Source organism: Hyperoodon ampullatus, assembly GCF_949752795.1.
Source record: "Hyperoodon ampullatus genome assembly, chromosome: 5".
NCBI lineage: Eukaryota > Metazoa > Chordata > Mammalia > Artiodactyla > Ziphiidae > Hyperoodon > Hyperoodon ampullatus.
Genome location: NC_136918.1, coordinates 46,285,291 through 46,305,235, shown reverse-complemented (window position 1 = coordinate 46,305,235; position 19,945 = coordinate 46,285,291). Strand labels below are relative to the sequence as shown.

The 19,945-nt window shown below is 53.8% G+C and overlaps 1 protein-coding gene across 1 annotated transcript; it reads left to right on the top strand.

Moving 5' to 3' along the window:
• The first annotated feature begins 571 nt into the window (after positions 1–571).
• Positions 572–17,988, top strand: EIF4G1 (eukaryotic translation initiation factor 4 gamma 1). Its single transcript, XM_079705438.1, has 33 exons — positions 572–630; positions 853–946; positions 1,238–1,324; positions 1,843–1,863; positions 2,445–2,621; positions 2,852–2,951; positions 4,032–4,144; positions 4,951–5,043; positions 5,242–5,308; positions 5,596–6,417; positions 6,666–6,754; positions 6,847–7,033; positions 7,126–7,259; positions 7,388–7,546; positions 7,697–7,885; positions 8,073–8,270; positions 8,480–8,626; positions 8,838–9,074; positions 9,269–9,373; positions 9,489–9,648; positions 9,852–9,952; positions 10,548–10,650; positions 10,889–10,991; positions 11,218–11,450; positions 11,594–11,712; positions 11,838–12,010; positions 12,316–12,441; positions 12,600–12,681; positions 14,417–14,515; positions 14,628–14,762; positions 14,888–14,969; positions 15,107–15,247; positions 17,363–17,988. The coding sequence occupies exons 2-33, from the start codon at positions 887–889 to the stop codon at positions 17,545–17,547; spliced, it is 4,827 nt and encodes a 1,608-aa protein (XP_079561564.1). The 5' UTR covers positions 572–630; positions 853–886; the 3' UTR covers positions 17,548–17,988.
• Positions 17,989–19,945: the final 1,957 nt, after the last annotated feature.

Genomic DNA, 19,945 nt, shown 5'->3' with positions numbered 1-19,945 from the left:
GCGCCGGGTTCCCCGGCCGCTAAGTGCCACCTCGGTCCGACCCGAGGAGGCCCCGCGGGCGCAGGCACCGCGGCTCCCGGCCCGCCGCCCCCTCCCCCCTTTGCGGCCCGGCCGCCGGGAAGTGACACGTTGTTCTTTGGCACTGGCCGGCGCTGCGCAGGGAGGGCGCAGGGGAAGGAGGCGGCGGCGGCGGGCAGGGAGGAGCCCCCGGCCCCGCCCGCCCTCCGGGCCGACCCTCACTTGCTTCAAACCGGCTCCTCTTCGGCCGCCGCCCGCCTGGCCTTTTACGGCCCGACTGCCGCCCTTCCTGGCCTCCACTCCTGGGCAGCGGCAGGCCTCGTCTCTGGCCCCGCGCGGGTGCCCCCGTGGTCACCCGCGGCAGGCGTGCCTCGTGTTCCCCCGGGCCAGGCCCCGAACCCGGTGTCCCCGGGTGGGGGGTGGGGACACCACGGCCGAAGCTGCTAGCTCCGTTTGTGATCCGGGAGCCTGGTGCCAGCGAGACCTGGAATTTCCGGTCTGGTTGGTCTTGGGCCCCGCGGAGCCAGGTTGATACCCCTCACCTCCCAACCCCAGGCCCTCGGATGCCCAGAACCTGTAGGCCGCACCGTGGATTTATTCTTAACCGAGGGGGTGAGTGAGGGCCTGTTTCAGCAGGTCAGGGGGGTGGTTGGAGGCGGTGTGGGTTTGACAGGGTGTTGGTGGGGACGTAAGCTGGGTCTTTAATGCTCCTTCACCCGCTTGGCGCCTCCGGGGCTCGCTGTGGGCCCCAGCCCTTGCTTCATCCCTTCCCCCACTCCATTTGCCTTCAGCTTGGGTCCCTTCCCCTTTCTGAGCTCCTCTCTTTCCCAACAGGTGCTGGGGGGACCCTGATGTGGCACCAAATGAAATGAACAAAGCTCCACAGCCCACAGGCCCCCCACCTGCCCCGTCCCCTGGACTCCCACAGGTAATTAGGGAGGAATTAGCAGTGACTGGGGTGCAGGTTGGGGAGACCAGGCAGCCGGGTCAGGAACAGGTTCCAGCCTCTGGATTTTCCCACCCCTTTCTGTGTCAGGGCAAAGTGCAGCTTCCTGCTGCCAAATTGAGACACGGCCCCTGGGCTGTTCCCAGGGGCTGTCATGGGGAGGGTATATGTGGACTGTTGAGGCTCTTGCCACAGATCTGCCCCCTTGACCAGCTTGAGTTTCTGCCCCACCTGGGTTTCCCCTCTTGCTGAAATCTGGTCTCCCCCCTTCAGCCAGCGTTTCCCCCGGGGCAGACAGCACCGGTGGTGTTCAGTACGCCTCAAGCGACACAAATGAACACGCCTTCTCAGCCCCGCCAGGTGAGGGGCTGTGGGGAGGGGAGTAGGGGGCATGGGTGGGGGCCACGTAAAGCTTAGGCCAGTTTGGGCCTAGGATGGAAACTATGGAGGCCCTGTACCTGCCCCAGTTTCCTGACAGTTGCTATGTGTTCTTTCATGGGGCTCTGCACTTCTCACTGTTGATTACTTACGGTGGCTGGCCCCTCGGTTAGTATGTAGTCCGTGGGGACGGCATTACTAGGGGTCCTGGTGCCTTAAGAATTGGGGGCAGTGTTGGGCCCTGCTGCCAGCTCTTTGGGCCCTGCTTTCCTATTTCCTCCTTTTACTGGGAGGTTGCCGTTGCTCCATTCCCCATCCCTTCTTTCTCTTTGGACTGTGGGAAGATAAACACTCCAGCTGGTTCTTGCCTTTCTCTATTCCCTAAATTCTTCCTCACTAAGTGGGAGAGGATTCTTGTCCTGCGTCCTTCATATTTTCCTTCATCTTTTCCCCTCACCTTGGGGATAATTCTCTTCTTTCCTGTCCCCATGTGCTCTCAGGGAGGATTCAGGTCTCTGCAGGTAATACCCCTTTGCTAATCCTGGACTCTCTCCTGGTCTCACCGTTACCCTCCACCCTAGTCAGGGACTAGAGACAGGGACTGGGGTTCCTCAGGGTGGGGACTTGTTTGCTGTTCAGGTCCTCATTCTGAGGCTGACCAATGCATGTTAGGGGCTAAATCTTGCATAGCGCATATCTGGGAACTGGGAGACTTGCATGTTAGCGGTTAGCTCCTCAGTACCTTAGGGTGGAGCAGTGCATGCTGGGGAGTATGTTGCTGAAAAAGGCTTTACTTAGGCATGATGCATCTGGGTGTTAGGAAGCCTCTGCTGAAGGATAGACCGGAGGAGGTGACATGAGTATGCATGGCAGGGAGGGAGTAAATATGCAGAGTGCAAAGTGTGTATCTGAGTTTGGAGGGCACATTGTGAGTACAAGAGGCCACTTAAACATCACTTGGTCAGGTGAATCTTGGAAGTGTTGGTCCCCATGCTCCAAAGCCCCTGGCACTTCTCACCAGACTAGAGACATAGCAGAATGGCCATTTTGCTGTCCACTTCCTCCCCTTCCCAGTGCCAACTGCCTTCCTCCCTCCTGACAGCACTTCTACCCTAGCCGGGCCCAGCCCCCGAGCAGTGCAGCCTCCCGAGTGCAGAGTGCAGCCCCCGCCCGCCCTGGCCCAGCTGCCCATGTCTACCCTGCTGGATCCCAAGTAATGATGATCCCTTCCCAGATCTCCTACCCAGCCTCCCAGGGGGCCTACTACATCCCTGGACAGGTGAGGCTGGAGGCTTGGGGGCTGGAGGCCACACAACCTTGTACCCCAACTCCTACTTTCCTTACCCTGACCCCCCAGTCCCATCTCTTCTCCAGAGGTGGGACTTTCTTCTGGTCATTGCCTAGAGTTGGCTTGTCGTGTCTTGCCTTATATTCTCTTTGTAGTCTGATACGGTATTCGTAGCTCTGTCAACTCCTCTCCCCTCCTTCTCCCCCCTTCCCCTCCACCAGGGGCGTTCCACATATGTTGTCCCGACACAGCAGTATCCTGTGCAGCCGGGAGCCCCAAGCTTCTATCCGGGTGCAAGCCCTACAGAGTTTGGGACCTACGGTAAGCAGGGGAGGGAGTCAGGTGAGAGTGAGTCCCAGGGAGCATCTAAACTCACCTACTAATTGCTAAGACCCTTCCCAGGCTTGTTTCTTGGTCTAAAAATGACAGGGGTAGCAGGGATTGGTGCTTAATATGTAACTGGTGTTGGGGGTGGTACGGAGAGGATTTTATACTGTTGCTGAGAGTTGGAGTCCTCCCCACGTCAAGGAATACAGTTCAAGCACTAGTTTGAAGGCCTGTTAGTAAATATTCCCTGTGACACTCGTTCCATGGTTGGGGGGAGCCCATGTGACATGGATCTGAGAGGTTTCTGTAGCTGTTTTTCATTTATATTCTAGGAGAGGATTAGTCTGTTCTTTATGGCAGTGGTTTCCAAAATTTTTTGACCATCAGGAAAAATTTTGAGTATGTACTTTTAATGTATGTTTTTGTTTGTTATACGTATGCATAATTTAGACAAATAGCACTTAATGTTGCTTGTCAGAAACAAACAAGTGGAGGTTATGGATGATATTAAAGAATGTATCCCATTTTGGAGACCATTGCTTTAAGGAATTTTTCTCATCCTGGGCCTGGTTCATAATGTTACTTTTTGTTTCCTTGCCCCTTAGCAGAGGGCTGGAGACTGGAATTGGACTCAGGTTGAATGGAACAGGGGTGGCAAATCTGTTTTTATCATTCCCAGCCAAAGACCTGATTCTGTTTCAGGTTAAGTAGTTGCTGCTCTCTCAGAGTATATGTGTGTGTGCTGCTGGGGGTGGGGTGCATACGTGTTACCTTACGGGGCAGAAGAGGAGCAGACATAGTCCTGGTAGCTGGTGTATGGTGGGGAAGAAGTGCCTGCCTACAAGGCGTGTGTGTGTCAGTGTTAGGAATTCTTGTAAACGCAGTTCAGACTGGTTCCCCAGCTTTGATAGACACCTCATTCCCTTGGGGAGGAGGGTGGGGCAGGGCGAGGGGCCAGCTGTGGGTGATGAGAGGTTCTCCAGGGGGTGGGAGGTGTTCAAGCAGGCATTTGTATGTGGTTGGGCTCTGACCCTGCCACTGTTCTTCCTTTCCGTGTCCCTCCCGTCCCCCAAGCTGGCGCCTACTACCCAGCCCAGGGTGTGCAGCAATTTCCCACTGGTGTGGCTCCCCCGCCGGTTTTGATGAACCAGCCACCCCAGATTGCTCCTAAGAGGGAGCGGAAGACGGTGAGTAGCAGCAGGGGGCTCTAGGATATCTGGGAAAGGGAGAATCAAGGTCAGGCACGTTGTGGGTCAGGGAGCAGGAAATTGAGGGAGATCTTCAGCTGAGAGTAGGCAGAGAATGGGGATCTGTGAAGTGCTTAGGTTCTTTGTAAGGTGCTAAGATTTCCGTGTAGAAGAAGCTTACTGGAAGATTGGAGTGTCTGGTGGGGAAATTCATTAGAGACCTGGGTCCTGGGTCCTGGGTCCGTAACATCTAAGTTTGGTTTTGGGTTTCTGGTGGCTTGCCTTGGAAATGGTTTGCTTTTTGTGGCCCCACCCCCCAGTCCTGGAAGCTCTCGAGGCCTCCGCCTCTGCTCGGTCCTCAAGCCCTGGGCGTGGTGCCCAGAATAGGGTGCCAGGGCTGGGGAAGCCGCTGAGTCACCCTGGCTCCACCCACTGGATCTGGTCCCTGCCCCCAGAGATCAAGCAGACTAGCCACAAGTGAGCCGGATGGGTGCTAGATGGGGGTCCTGGGCCCCAGGGCATGCAGTCACTTCTTGAGGACTTCTGGTTGGGCAGGGATGAGGGAGGGAGGGGCATTGTGATGTACGTGGCTGCTGTGAGGTCAAGGGTGTCTTAGGGGTGGGGGCCAAGACGAGACTGTAAGAGCAGCTGGATGGGTTGACAGTAGAACTCATGGGGTTTCTGGCACCCACCTGCCTGCTTCTCAGTGAGGGGTAGGGGGTTGGCCTGGAGTCCTAGGAGTGGGGCAGGGTGGAGAGGTGGGTTCCTCCTGCTTCCCACTCATCCTGTAGCTTTTTTTCCCCCAGATCCGAATTCGAGACCCAAACCAAGGAGGGAAGGATATCACAGAGGAGATCATGTCTGGGGCCCGCACTGCCTCCACACCCACCCCTCCCCAGGTACTGTTCTTTGAGTGATGCCCTGGCTGGGATGGCTGTTCTGCCCCGGACTCCTAGGTCCCTGGATCTTTTTCTTCAACTAAGGGATTTATTTCCCTGCTTTCCTGGATTTCTAGGCGGCTAAAGTAGAAATGGCTCTAGTAAAGAAGGGTTGTGGGACTCTTCAGGGCAAACTTGGTAACCCTTTGTGTCCTGCAGACGGGAGGTGGTCTGGAGCCTCAGGCTAATGGGGAGACACCCCAGGTTGCTGTTGTTGTCCGGCCAGGTAAGTAAGCGGGTGGGGCAGAGCCTTCATGGGGAAAAGGAGTGTGAACATTTAAAATGCCAAGGAAGTGGAGTGACTTGAACTGGGTGCCAGAGAAGAATGACTTAGGTGTCAGGTAGTCGGATTTTAGGGTAGATTGGATTTTGAGTGAGAATGGAAAAGACCTAGGTGGGAGAAGACTGGTGTGTGTGTAGGGGGCTGTCAGGTTGGGAATGCTTGACTGGGAGGAGGAAGAGCAGTAGCAGTGAAGGACTTGCCTCTAATTACTCGTTCTTCCTATGGTGCAGATGACCGGTCGCAGGGAGCAATCATTGGGGAGCGGCCAGGGCTGCCTGGCCCAGAGCACAGCCCTTCAGAATCCCAGCCTTCATCACCTTCTCCGACCCCATCACCACCCCCCGTCTTGGAACCGGGGTCTGAGCCTAATCTCACAGTCCTCCCTATTCCTGGGGACACTATGACAACGGGGATGATACAAACGTCTGTAGAAGAATCAACCCCCATGCCCCCTGAAACTGGGGAGCCATATTGCCTCTCTCCAGAACCCACTCCCCTCGCTGAACCCATACTGGAAGTAGAAGTGACACTTAGCAAACCAGTTCCAGAATCTGAGTTCTCTTCCAGTGCTCTCCAGGTTCCCACCCCCCTGGCATCCCACAAGGTGGAAATTCTTCCTGAGCCTAATGGCACGGCCCTATCTGAGAATTTGGAACCAGAGTTGGAGTCGAGCCCGGAGCTTGCCCCTCTCCCTCCCCCGGCTTGTCCCTCTGAGTCCCCCATGCCCATTGCTCCAACTGCCCAACCGGAGGAACTGCTCAACGGAGCCCCCTCGCCACCAGCTGTGGACTTAAGCCCAGTCAGTGAACCAGAGGAGCAGGCCAAGGAGGCTACAGCATCGGTGGCTCCCCCCACCATCCTTTCTGCCACTCCAGCTGTGGCTCCTCCAGCTGCTTCCCCTGCTCAGGAGGAGGACATGGAGGAAGAGGAAGAAGAGGAAGAGGAAGGAGAAGCTGAGGGTGAGAAGGGAGGAGAGGAACCGCTCCCCCTAGAGAGCACCCCTGTCCCAGCCCACCTGTCCCAGAATTTGGAGGTGGCATCAGCCGCCCAAGGTAAGGTGTGGCTGGATGGTAGAGGTGGGGCACGCTGGGTGTGGTTCTTTTTCTTCATTGATGACCTCTCGTGCCATTGTGTCTGGGTCATAGAAGCTCTGTAATGGAACTCTTAAGGGTTAGATTAAGGAATTTTAAGTCGAGAGGGTGTGATGAAAAAAGGGAATATTGTACAGTGGCTGCTTTTTGTTTTTCTGAGGGATTGAGGGTACTCCTTAAGTTATTCTCACTCCTCCCCCCCCAAATAGTGGCAGTATCTGTGCCAAAGAGGAGACGGAAAATTAAGGAGCTCAATAAGAAGGAGGCTGTAGGAGACCTTCTAGATGCCTTCAAGGAGGTAAGGGAGCAGAAAGTGGAGGGAGAAGGGCAAAGTTTGGGTATGGAACAGCGGTCACACTGCAACCAAAGCGGAATGTCCAATGGTTACAGGTGAACCCAGGAGTACCAGAGGTAGAAAATCAGCCTCCTGTAGGCAACAATCCCAGCCCAGAGCCTGAGGGCAGCAGTGTGCCCCCGCGGCCTGAGGAAGCAGATGAGACCTGGGACTCAAAGGAAGACAAGATTGAAAATGCTGAGAACATCCAGCCGGGGGAACAGAAGTATGAATATAAGTCAGGTATGCAGAAGGAAGGGTTGAGAAGGGTTGAGTATGCTTACCAGGGCCCCAGGAGAAAGCAGTGTGATTGGTTCATCCTGTTTTCCTTGCAGATCAGTGGAAGCCTCTAAACCTTGAGGAGAAAAAGCGTTACGACCGTGAGTTCCTGCTTGGCTTTCAGTTCATCTTTGCCAGTATGCAGAAGCCAGAGGGATTGCCCCATATCAGTGATGTGGTGTTGGATAAGGTTGGTGGGCTTAAGGGAGAGGGTAAGTTTGGGCAGGTTGGCTGGCTGGGGAGGAGCCAGAGGTCTTGAAAGAGTGGTCAGTAGCTAGCCCTAGCCTGTTTCTCATACCTTCCCTGTCCTTTTCGCAGGCCAATAAAACACCATTGCGGTCAGTGGATCCCGCTAGACTTCCAGGCATAAATTGTGGCCCAGACTTCACTCCGTCCTTTGCCAACCTTGGCCGACCAGCGCTTAACACCCGTGGGCCCCCAAGGGGTGGGCCAGGTGGGGAGCTGCCCCGAGGGCCGGTGAGTGGGACTGGCAAGGGGAGTTGGGGATGTTGGCTTCCTGTATCTCGTTGGGGGGGTGGGGAGAAGTCTGCCCTGGATATGTGTGGTAGTGGTAGTAGGTCGTGCTGACTAGTTCCGTGGCTTCTCTTGTCCCTGCTCCTTGCTTAGCAGGCTGGTCTGGGACCCCGGCGATCTCAGCAGGGCCCCCGAAAGGAACCACGCAAGATCATTGCCACGGTGTCAATGACCGAAGATATAAAGCTGAACAAAGCAGAGAAGGCCTGGAAACCCAGTAGCAAGCGGACAGTGGCTGATAAGGACCGAGGGGAGGAGGACACTGATGGCAGCAAAACCCAGGTACCTGCAAGTCGTGGTTTGGTCTCCATTCCTTCTTTGCAAAGTCTGCCCTCTGAGCCAGCCTTGCCCTCTTTGCCTCTGTCCGTTCTCATTACTGGTATCTACTTTCCCCATTCCTCCCAGCAGCCCCTGTTCTTCTGAAAACTTCACTGGATTCTATGTCTTCTCTGTCTCCTCTCCTCTCCAGGACCTGTTCCGCAGGGTGCGCTCCATCCTGAATAAGCTGACACCCCAGATGTTCCAGCAGCTGATGAAGCAGGTGACGCAGCTAGCCATCGACACCGAGGAACGCCTCAAAGGGGTCATTGACCTCATCTTCGAGAAGGCCATTTCAGAACCCAACTTCTCCGTGGCCTATGCCAACATGTGCCGCTGCCTCATGGCGGTTAGTTTCCACTGTTTTCTAAACCTTGTGGTTTAGCTTCCCACTTCTCTTCCTAAGACTCTGAGTCCAGCTTCTTGGTTCTCCTCTATCCTGTGCTGTTGGTGGCAGAGCCAGGGCCAGAGGTCTTCCTGGGTCAGGTAGTTGAAGACTTTTGGAGGGTTTTCCCTTCCCTGGACTGGTCTGAATGTGGCATTCTCTTTGACATACAGCTGAAAGTGCCCACTACAGAAAAGCCAACGGTGACTGTGAATTTCCGAAAACTGTTGTTAAATCGATGTCAGAAGGAGTTTGAAAAAGACAAAGATGATGATGAGGTTTTTGAGAAGAAGCAAAAAGAGATGGATGAAGCTGCTACGGTGAGAGAAACTCCATTCCCAGTTCTGCTGCTCACCCAGATGCTACTCAGCTGCAGAAGTGGGGGTGGGGATATTGGTGTTTTGGGGGTTTCTCTGCCTTAGGACGTGAGTGCTTGCTGCTAGGTTTAGGATCTAGATAGTGGAAGAGAGAACAGTTTTAGCTGAGTGGCTGGCTGTCTTTTTGATGTGGTCCCTGTCCCATGACCGGCAGGCAGAGGAACGGGGACGCCTGAAGGAAGAGCTGGAAGAGGCTCGAGACATAGCCCGGCGGCGCTCTTTAGGGAATATCAAGTTTATCGGGGAGTTGTTCAAGCTGAAGATGTTAACAGAGGCAATCATGCACGACTGTGTGGTTAAACTACTTAAGAACCATGATGAAGAGTCCCTCGAATGCCTTTGTCGTCTGCTCACCACCATTGGCAAAGACCTGGACTTTGAAAAGGCCAAGGTAGGGGGTCCTGGGGTACGGGAGAGGACAGGCTGAAGCGCGTGGGGTCTGCGGTCCACTGGCAGACACCCTTCCCAGCTGCTGTGTGCCACTGAGCTACAGTGGCGGAGCTGAAGGCCTGAGGAGGGCCAGGGCCTGTAGTTGGAGGTGAAGTTTTAGAAGTTCCTGAACTTGACCCCTTTGCTTCTTGTTAGCCCCGGATGGATCAGTATTTCAACCAGATGGAAAAAATCATTAAGGAAAAGAAGACTTCATCCCGAATCCGTTTTATGCTGCAAGACGTGCTGGACCTGCGACGGGTGTGTGTCCCCTCTTTCCCACGGTTCGCTGCCTCTGACCCCACAGTCCCAGTTCCCGACACTTTTGTCTGGCCCTGTCTGATGTTATTACCTTGTGACTGGCCTGTCCCCACAGAGTAATTGGGTGCCGCGTCGAGGGGACCAGGGTCCCAAGACGATTGACCAAATCCACAAGGAAGCTGAGATGGAGGAGCATCGGGAGCACATAAAAGTGCAGCAGTTAATGGCCAAGGGCAGCGACAAGCGTCGAGGTGGCCCTCCAGGCCCACCCATCAGTGAGTTTGAGGCTGGGACTGAGGAGGGACAATGTGAGGGGTTGTGCTTTCCACTGATGACTTCTTGTTAGTGCCACGTGTCTGGGCCACTGAGACCCCATGATGGAACTGAGGATCTGAGGAAGGGAGGCTGGGGGCAGCCCTCGGGAACGGGGTTCTTGGGACTTACCCGTCATTCCAGTATGCTTTCCTTTTTGTCCCAGGCCGTGGCCTTCCACTTGTGGATGATGGTGGCTGGAACACAGTGCCCATCAGCAAGGGCAGCCGCCCTATTGACACCTCACGACTCACTAAGATCACGAAGGTAGGGGTGTGTGTGTTGGAAGGGCTGATGTCAGTGATGGGAGGATAAAGAGAGGTCAGATGGGCCTTAAGCCCAGGTTTGGATCTTAATCCCCTCACTTGTCTGAGGTTGGGAAGGTGACAGCTCAGTTTTCCCCCTTAGACTAGCTGGTTAGATTGCTGGAGACGGGAGTGCCAACTCTAGGGGATGTATTCACATTGGTCTGGACCAGTGGTCAGCACCCTGATATACACACCAAATCCAGCCATTCCCTCCTTCTATACAGCCCACAAGCTAAGAATGAGAGTTTTCTATATTGTTTAATGGTTGAAAAGAATCAAAAAGTGAATGATACTTTGTGTTAAGGAATTATATAAAGTTTAAATTTCAGTGTGCACAGTGTGGTTATGTTTTGTCTGTGACTGCTCTTGTGCTACAGTGGCAGAGTTGAGTAGTTCAAACTGCCTGGTCTGTAGTGAATATTTACTGTCTGGCCCTCTACAGGGAAAGTTTGTCTGGACCCTGGTCTGGGCCCCTTACGGCTGTGTGTGGTGAGGGCTGGCGGGGGCTTTGGCTGGATCAGACCCGTGACCCCTCACTCCCTTTCCTTCCTCAGCCTGGCTCCATTGATTCTAACAACCAGCTGTTTGCACCTGGAGGGCGATTGAGCTGGGGCAAGGGTAGCAGTGGAGGCTCAGGAGCCAAGCCCTCCGATGCAGGTATGGAGGCCACTGTAAAGAGCTGGGTGGTTAGGAATCAGCTCTCCTGAGGGCAGCGTCTTCTCTGTACCGGGGGCTTTCATTACAGAGTGGTTAGTTAGGTAATACAGGCAGTGTGTACTTGGCACTAGGGACTGAACTACTCTAGTGTCAGGACTAGGACCAAGTGTCCTAAATTGGCGAGTAGGGGATAGGATGTACGGAAATAGGTTTTAATCTGGGTTTTCTCCCTCCCCAGCATCAGAAGCTGCTCGTGCAGCTACTAGTACCTTGAATCGCTTCTCAGCCCTTCAACAAGCAGTACCTACAGAAAGCACAGATAACAGACGTGTGGTACAGAGGTGAGGTTTCCTCGGTGTTTTTGTTTTCACGCTGGGAGTACTGATTGGGTTTTGACTGCTGCCATAGGAATCCTTACACCTGTAATTCTCAGAGCTCCTGGCTGAGATTGGGCATATACCTGATGACAAGAACAAGGCCTGACAGTTGCTCAGCATGTTGGATAGTTAAACAAGAGTGCATGTGGGCAGTATAGGTGAGAGACGATGTGCCTGTCTTGTCTTCCAGGAGTAGCTTGAGCCGGGAACGAGGTGAGAAAGCTGGGGACCGGGGAGACCGCCTAGAGCGAAGTGAACGGGGAGGTGACCGTGGTGACCGGCTTGATCGCGCACGGACACCCGCCACCAAGCGGAGCTTCAGCAAGGAAGTGGAGGAGCGGAGTAGAGAGCGGCCCTCTCAGCCTGAGGGACTGCGCAAGGCAGCTAGCCTCACGGAGGATCGGGACCGCGGGCGGGATGCTGGTAAGGGGCTGGGGGGTGGGGAAGGGAAGGGTGTGGGCTGGTTTGGGACTAGCTAGTACCCAGACAGTGTCTTCAGGGCTCCAGACCCTGCTTGCTAGGAAGACTGGAACTGAAGAATCTCTGATCTGTTTTTCTTCGCTCAGTGAAGCGAGAAGCCGCCCTGCCCCCTGTGAGTCCCCCGAAGGCTGCGCTCTCTGAAGAGGAGCTGGAGAAGAAATCCAGGGCCATCATTGAGGAATACCTCCATCTCAATGACATGAAGGTAAGCAGTGGGAGTGGTCTGAGTGATGGCAGGGTGGGCGGGAAGGGGCCTGTGCCGACAGGCATGGGTGTAGGGTCTGGGCCAGACAGTGACTGGTCTCTCTTCTGTGTGTTGCGCCCCTGCAGGAGGCAGTTCAGTGCGTGCAGGAGCTGGCCTCGCCCTCGCTGCTCTTCATCTTTGTGCGGCACGGCATCGAGTCCACACTGGAGCGCAGCGCCATTGCCCGTGAGCACATGGGGCGACTGCTGCACCAGCTGCTCTGTGCCGGGCACCTCTCCACTGCTCAGTACTATCAAGGGTATGACTGACTTGATGGGCCTCCCACTTTTACATACCCACTAATTTCCCTCCTTTGTAGGACCCGTGGAACCTTAGATAAGAATGTAGGCTCCTCAGCCATCCTGGTCAACATAACTTTTGGCAGGGTTGGGGGTGAGCCATCTAAGGAGAAGAAGATGGCCTTAGTTTGAGATAATTGCCCCATGTTTAGGAAGTGTTCCTGAAGTGCTCCACGGTTGATCCTTTAGCCGTGCCTTTGTTGCTCAAGCAGGAGGGTAGGAGTGCAGCTTGTCTCTCCTAGATGACTTTGAATTCTCTTTGCAGGCTCTATGAAATCCTGGAATTGGCTGAAGACATGGAAATTGATATCCCTCATGTGTGGCTCTACCTAGCAGAACTGGTAACGCCCATTCTGCATGAAGGTGGGGTGCCCATGGGGGAGCTGTTCAGGTTAGTCCCCTTTGGTGGAATTCAGGGGAGGTAAAAACAGGAAGAAGAGGGGAGAGGGAGGGGAGGTGTGGCAACTTAGACCCCCGGATTTAGGGAGGGATGGGATAGTGTGTTGAGAGGGCGTGGAAGGCTATCAACACTGGATTTTTCTCTTGTAGGGAGATTACAAAACCTCTGAGACCCCTGGGCAAAGCTGCTTCCCTGTTGCTGGAGATCCTGGGGCTCCTATGCAAAAGCATGGTGAGTGAGAGAGCCTTTCAGAGGTGGTGTGTTGAGAACTTCTCTTCCCACCATGTGGTTTTGGGTGCTGGCAGTGACCCTGAAGCCTCATGGTCCTTTGGTGGGATGGTAGTGCTGTGTGGGTACCTGGGAGAGGAAATGTCGAGGCTGGCATTCTCCCTCAGACCAGTGCCTGTTGTAGGTTCTGGCCAAGGCTGGAGGAGAATGAGAATCTAAGGCCCTAGGCCCTTGATTGATTCACTCATTCATTCAACTGGCATCTTTTAGAACATTTACCGTATACTAGGCACTGGGAACACAGCAGTGAATAAAAACACAGTTAGGAAACAAGTTGGAAAAGAAACAAGAAACGACAGCTTAATGAAAACAACAGTGTGAAGTAAAGTGTGAAATAAAATAGCTAAAATGGAGTGCCTTAAGTACTGTGAAGTTGCAAAGTGGTGTCTATTTGGTAACGTTCATGACAGAAACCGCTTTGTTAATTTTGATTAACAAGGAGAATGGTGAAATGATGGGAAAGGCAAGTTGGGTGTGGTACTTAGTAGTGGTGAGATGTTGGGAAGTGCAGTTTTTTAAAAGAGTTCAGCTATCTGGAACTTAGAGGAGTAAGTCTTTGAATCGAGAGGAATTGTTCTTTCAGCATAATATTACTTGTTTTAGGTAGAAGTATGTACCAGGATAGTTTCTGAGAAATTTAAAAGAAAAAGCATATGGAACTATTGATGTATTTCATTGACTCTAAGGTGCCATAGATTCTACAACATCTTTTCTATGCACTGCTGAGAAAAAAAAGACATGGTCATATATAAATATATATATATATATATATATATATTTTTTTTTTTTTGGCGGTACGTGGGCCTCTCACTGTCGTGGTCTCTCCTGTTGTGGAGCACAGGCTCCGGATGCGCAGGCTCAGCGGCCATGGCTCACGGGCCCAGCCGCTCCGCAGCCTGTGGGATCTTCCCGGACCGGGGCATGAACCCGTGTCCCCTGCATCGGCAGGCGGACTCTCAACCACTGCGCCACCAGGGAAGCCCATGGTCATATTTTTAAAATGTGGTAATATGCCAACTGTGAGACAACTCAGTTTTAGTGGTGTTAAAATGGGCGTTTTTAAAATCCATGCAGTACAGTAATTTTGTCAAGGGTTGATGGCGTCATCCTGAGTATCTGTTATTGTAAAACAGTGATGGCTTCAGAATCTCTTGCCCTTTACAGAAAATGAACTCAAACTGCCGTTTACGTGAAGATTTCTGATTTGGGTTGGGTTGGGGATGGGGACTTAACATCTGCTTCTAAAATTTTCTGGACTTGGGAACCAAATAAGCGTACTTGTTAGAAGTTTTTCTCTCCCATAAGCATTTGTTACTTGCAATAATGAAAAACTAAGCTATTTTAGAAAAAATGTAGATGAGCTTGGAAGGCTAGGATGAGATACTTGGATTTGGTTGTTTACCTTTTGTGGTCCAGTAATTCTTTGAGAATCCTGTGACAGCTCACAGAATGGTGGTGGGTGAGTTCTTGTGACTTGGGGTGGTTATTTGACTGATGTTTGTGCCCGTTACTAGACCGTAGGCGTGGAAGCACTGTTCCCATTCAGTACCTCTGTAGCATCCTGAGCTGCTAGCAGGCACCTAGTGGGCTTTCAGTAGGCATTTGTTGGATGACATTTGTGGAGCTGTTAGCTTCTTGGAGAGAAAGAGAGTTGCTAAGTTGGTCTTATGTTTTCCAGGGTCCCAAGAAGGTGGGGACGCTGTGGCGAGAGGCTGGACTCAGCTGGAAGGAATTTTTACCTGAAGGCCAGGATGTCGGTGCCTTTGTCACTGCACAGGTTTGCAGTTGGACTTAAGTTAACTCTAGCAGTTGGGGTCAGCCAGTCCTTTCCTCTTCCCTCATCTCACGTGACACACTTACCTCCCAACTGTGGGCCTTTTTGCTTGCAGAAGGTGGAGTATACCTTGGGAGAGGAGTCAGAAGCCCCTGGCCAGAGGTTGCTGTCCTCTGAGGAGCTGAGCAAGCAGCTGGAGAAGCTGCTGAAGGAGGGCAGCAGTAACCAGCGGGTGTTTGACTGGATAGAGGTATATTTCTCCTGGATATTGGGGGAGAGAGAGAAAGGAGAAGGTAGTGCAAGTGAGGGCAGCAAGAATGGAGCCTTCCAGGCATAATTCAGAACTTATGGGCCATTTGTCTTTCTTCTTCACAGGCCAACGTGAATGAGCAGCAGGTAGCATCCAACACATTAGTCCGAGCTCTCATGACAACGGTCTGCTATTCTGCAATTTTCTGTAAGAGGAGCCAGGGAGTTGGTGGGGCAAGGGTGGGCCCAACAGATACGGAGGGAGGGAGGTTTTGGTCTTTGTCTCCAGTTCTGAACCAGGCTGAGGGTGCATTATTCCACTTATCCCTGTCTTCCTCCCTGTAGTTGAGACTCCTCTCCGAGTGGATGTTGCGGTGCTGAAAGCGCGAGCGAAACTGCTACAGAAGTACCTATGTGACGAGCAGAAGGAACTGCAGGCGCTCTATGCCCTCCAGGCCCTTGTAGTGACCTTAGAACAGCCCCCCAGTAAGATCCAGGCCACAGGGATGGGGTGGGCTGGAGGAACTACCAGATAGTAGGGGCACTTGTGGAAAGGGTCTCAATCCAGGAGAAGTGGGTAGTCACTGGAGAGCAAAATATCCTGATGGTTGAGTCCTTCCCCCTGCAACAAACATTTGTTTGTTTCCTTACCTACAAGTGCAAGACTCGGCCTTGAAGGTTAATTGACTACCTGTTTTGTGCCTAGCCAACTGTTAGATGCCAGGAGTGCAGAGGTGTTAAATGGTAACGTTTTCCAAGTATCCTGTGCTCCCTCTTGCCTGGTACAGGGCTGAGCTGCTTTTCTTTGCCTCAGTTAATCCTCACAACTATTGTTTAGGGTAGATGGTGTTCCCCCCTTTTCCATATTGGGAGGCTGAGGCTTAGGTTAACATGCCTGAGGTTAATGCATTTAGCAAACAGGTATGTGCCAGGACATTGGGGTATTACCAGTGATTAAGTCAAGCATAGTTCCCATGTTGGCATGGAGTCAAGATGAATGTTGGAAAATGGGTCCTGCAAGGGTACTCTCTGGGAGAATTTACCTAGTCAGAGAATGAGTGGGAATTGACACATGGGAGCTAAATGACAAATGGGAGGGGGAGACTTGACAAGAAGGAACTGTGCGTTAAGGGAAGCCCTGAGGTAGAAAACATGATGCAAGGTAAAAACCGTTGAAGGAATACCAGTGTGGGAGAGCACAGCAACCAGTTGTATGTGAGGCAAGTTGGGTGGAGGGATGGATGTGGCCAGGTCATGCAGGGCTGTGTAAGCCATGGGATGAGTTTTGGGCTTTAATCTATGGATAGGAAAAGGCCTTTATGGGATTTTAAGCAAGGATTTTAAACATTCTTTTTTAGTTTTTAGATCATCCTGGCCATTAGTGGGAAGAGTGTTTTGGAGTGGGGTGAATGTGAATGTGGCCGGATCAGCAGATCAGGGGTGTGTTGGTAGTGACTCAGCCTCACTGGTGGCAATGGAGATGGGAGAGGAGTGGGCAGATTCAAGACACACACTGGCCTGGGGGACGGGTGGTGAGAGATTGGAAGTCGTATATGACTCCCAGGATAGTTTCAGCAGGTGAGGTGATAGTGGGGGATGCCATTCACTGGGCGGTAGGGAACACTGGGTCAAGTTGAGTTTGGTCATGTTGAGTTTGTGGTCCTGGTGGGGGCGATCAGAGATATCAGGTAGACAACTGGGTGTCTGATTTCATTTGGAGAGGAAGAGGTGAGGGCTGGAGGCCCATCTCTTGAACTGCTGGCACAGGGCACAACACATGTGCAAGTCACAAGAGGGTATAGGATTGCCCAAGGGATACAGCCTTGAGGAGGTAGAGGTCCCACAGGTAGGGACCAAAGGAGGATAGGACCCTGTGAACAAAGGACAGAGTGATTTCAGGAGAGGGAAGTGGTCAGTAATGCTAGATGTGCCCGGATTCCATAGGAGCAGATCTGAAAATTAGGGCCTCTGGAGTGTGAAAACATGGAGGCCACCCTGGCAGAAACAGTATTTGGTACAGCAGGGGGCAGGATCTGGATTGGAAAGGACAGAGTAATACCTGAATCAGGAGGAAAAGAAAACAGCAAGTGTAGACAAAAATCTTTGAATTCAACTAATCTTCTTGTCAAAAGAGATCTTTTTGGCTGTAAAGAGAGCAGTTGTAAAGGAGGCCTTTTGTGTTTAGATGGGAGAAACTTGGGCTTGAAAATACAGGGCAGAGTGGATAATTGATTGTATAGGGTCCCCGGGATGGGTGTGCGTGGGATTTGGAGAACAAGCTTGGGGTAAATAATCTGTTGCTGCCATTGCTGTGGGATGGGGGTGGGAGGCTGTCCGTAGGCAGCGGTTGTGGATCTGAGGGTGTGCGTGCAGGTTTCCGAGTTTTGGCCAAATGACTCACTCTTGCACATCAGTCTCTTAGATCATGAGATAAGCATCCTGTCAGAGACCTAGTTACTCTGGAATGGCCAGACACACAAATGTCAGCACGGTGGGTCAGGGCCTTGTCTCAGCAGTGGAGCTTAGGGGAGGGATCCCTGGGAGGGGGGATGGAGTGGTTGTGGGCAGCGTGCCTGTAACTGCTGTCCTGCCTGCTTGCAGACCTGCTTCGGATGTTCTTTGATGCGCTGTACGATGAGGACGTGGTGAAGGAGGACGCCTTCTATAGTTGGGAGAGTAGCAAGGACCCCGCTGAACAGCAGGGCAAGGGTGTGGCCCTTAAATCTGTCACAGCTTTCTTCAAGTGGCTTCGTGAGGCGGAGGAGGAGGAGTCTGACCACAACTGAGGGCGGGTGGGGCCGGGGACTTGGAGCCCCATGGACACTCGGATGGCCAAGCCAGCCGCCCGGACTGCAAGGCGGGGGCGGCAGCGGCGGCAGTGGCAGTGGGTTCCTGTAGTGCGATGTTGTCTGAGCTAATAAAGTGGCTGAAGAGGCGGGATGGCTTGGGGCTGCGTGGGGCTCCCCTCCAGGATGCTGCCAGGTGTCCCTCTCCTCCCCCTGGGGCACAGAGATATATTATATATAAAGTCTTGAAATTTGGTGTGTCTTGGGGGGGGCACCACCGCCTGCCCCTGGTCCTTTTTTATTTTCTGAAAAATCACTCTTGGGACTGCCGTCCTCGCTGCTGGGGGCATACGCCCCAGCCCCTGCACCACCCCTGCTGCTGCCTGGGCAGGGGGAAGGGGGGGCACGGTGCCTGTAATTATTAAACATGAATTCAATTAAGCTCACTGCCTCTCTGCTTTATGGCCTGCTCCCTCTGGAGAAGGGGTCTGGGTAGGTGGGCAGCCTCCTTTCCAGAGCTGGCACTGTAGCATGTTCCCTGTAACTTGGCACCCCTCTTGCCTCTTCCCCTGTCCATGATTGGGAGGGCTAGGGAGTCTCTCTCCTGGAGGGTTGGCCCTCAAAGTGGACATGGTAAGGCTCACTGTTGATTAGGAGGGGAGAAGGGGGACACAGCTGTGCGGTACTTCGTGGAACACACGCCTGTCTCGGCTCCTACCAGAATGTGATGCAGACTCCTGTGTGTGAAGGCCCTGGGTTTCAGGCCGTCTATAGCTGAAACCTATGGCTTCAAGGTCTCATCTTGAAAAGAGAACCCTGGACACAATGAGGTTTTCTGTCCCCATGCAGTATGACCGGTAGCACGGCCCCAGTGAGTCTTCGTCCGTGCCCCGTCCCTTCGGTTCCCACCCCTCCTGCCTTCAGGTCACTCCGCAGTCGGGTCTGGGAGCAGAGGACGAGCTTTTCTCGCCGGAGTCGGCCCCAGACCCCCTCTGTGTAGCTGTGACGTCCGCTTCGCCCCGCCCGCATTGGGTGGTGACGCGGGGGTGGACACGCCCCCGCGCTTACGTCACCAGCCCGGTTCCCTCTCCCGGGAGCGTTGGCGGACGCGCGGCTCCCACCCCCTCCCCTCTCACGGGCTCTCCCCTCCCCGGTGGCGGCCGCGGCCCGACCCTCTGCAAGGCGATGGCCCGGGCCCCGAGCGCGGGCTAGCGTGCCTGGGTGCCCGGCCATGGGCTGTATCGGCTCTCGGAGCCCGGCGGGTCAGGGTAAGAGGCGGCGGCCGGGCCGGTGTTGGGGAGTCTGGCTGCGGCTGCCCGGTGCGCGGGCCGCGGGGGGGTGGGGGCCTTGAGGAGGGGGCTGGTGTTGGGAGAGGGAGGAGCCTGCACTGGGGAGGCGGGCCCGGCAAGAGGAGGGAGCGGGCCGAGCCGGGAGGGAGCGGGCCGAGCCGGGAGGGGGCTAAGCCGACTCGGGCTCGCTCCTAAAGGCCTGCTGCCTGCCTCTGGGCTTTGCGGGGTGGACTCGTGGTCTTTCCGCCTGCCTCCCCACCGCTGAGGGTGGCAGGAGGCGCACAGCCTAGAGAGGGGCTGGTCAACCCTCTCCAGCCCGTGGCGACTGGCCTTGCACGCCCACTCACGATCACCCCCCTCTGCCTACATCTCTCCTCTCACTGTCCTGGGAGTGGCCCTGTGCTGGGAACCTGCCTCTCCGAGCTGTGTCCCAACCCCCTTCAGGAGGTAGTCTGGAAACGCTGGCCATGCTCCCTACCACGGAGTTTTTGACTAAACTTATTACCCGCTTTAGAGTCTGCAGGTTGATGAAGTGGACTGCGGCCCCATTTGGGGGCACCTGTGAGCACCTGATCACCTCTCACCTCTTAAAACTGTTTTAGTTCCCTTACCCCACCTCCAACGGAAACAAAAATCACCCTACCCTGTGGAGGGAAACAGGAGCTCAAGTCTCCCAAGGCTATCAAGGCATCCTTCCCACAACTGCTGATCCCTGCTTGGGCCTTGGTTCCCACAGATGGTGGCGCACACTGGGGCCTGGCCTTAGTTCTAGTGTCTGAGGTGGGCCAGCCTACTTAACTCCAGTGTAATGTATTTCTCCACGCCTTAGGCCAGGCAGGAGCTTGTGACATTGAGGGCTGGGTTTGGAATGGGTCCTGGGCTTTCAGGGCAGGTGGTCAGTCACACAGGCCTTAGTATGTGTGGTACTTGAGGTTCTTTGGAGCTAAGACTCTAGCTGAGATTTGTACTTTACTTGGGTTCCCATGAGGAATTCTGGGATTTGTAGTCCTAAATTAATCTCATGACTTTTGAAGCTGAGAAGCAGCAGGCTGCTCTGATTCCTCTGGCCCTGCTAAGGCTTAGAGTTCAGGAAGTCATCCCTCCTTTAG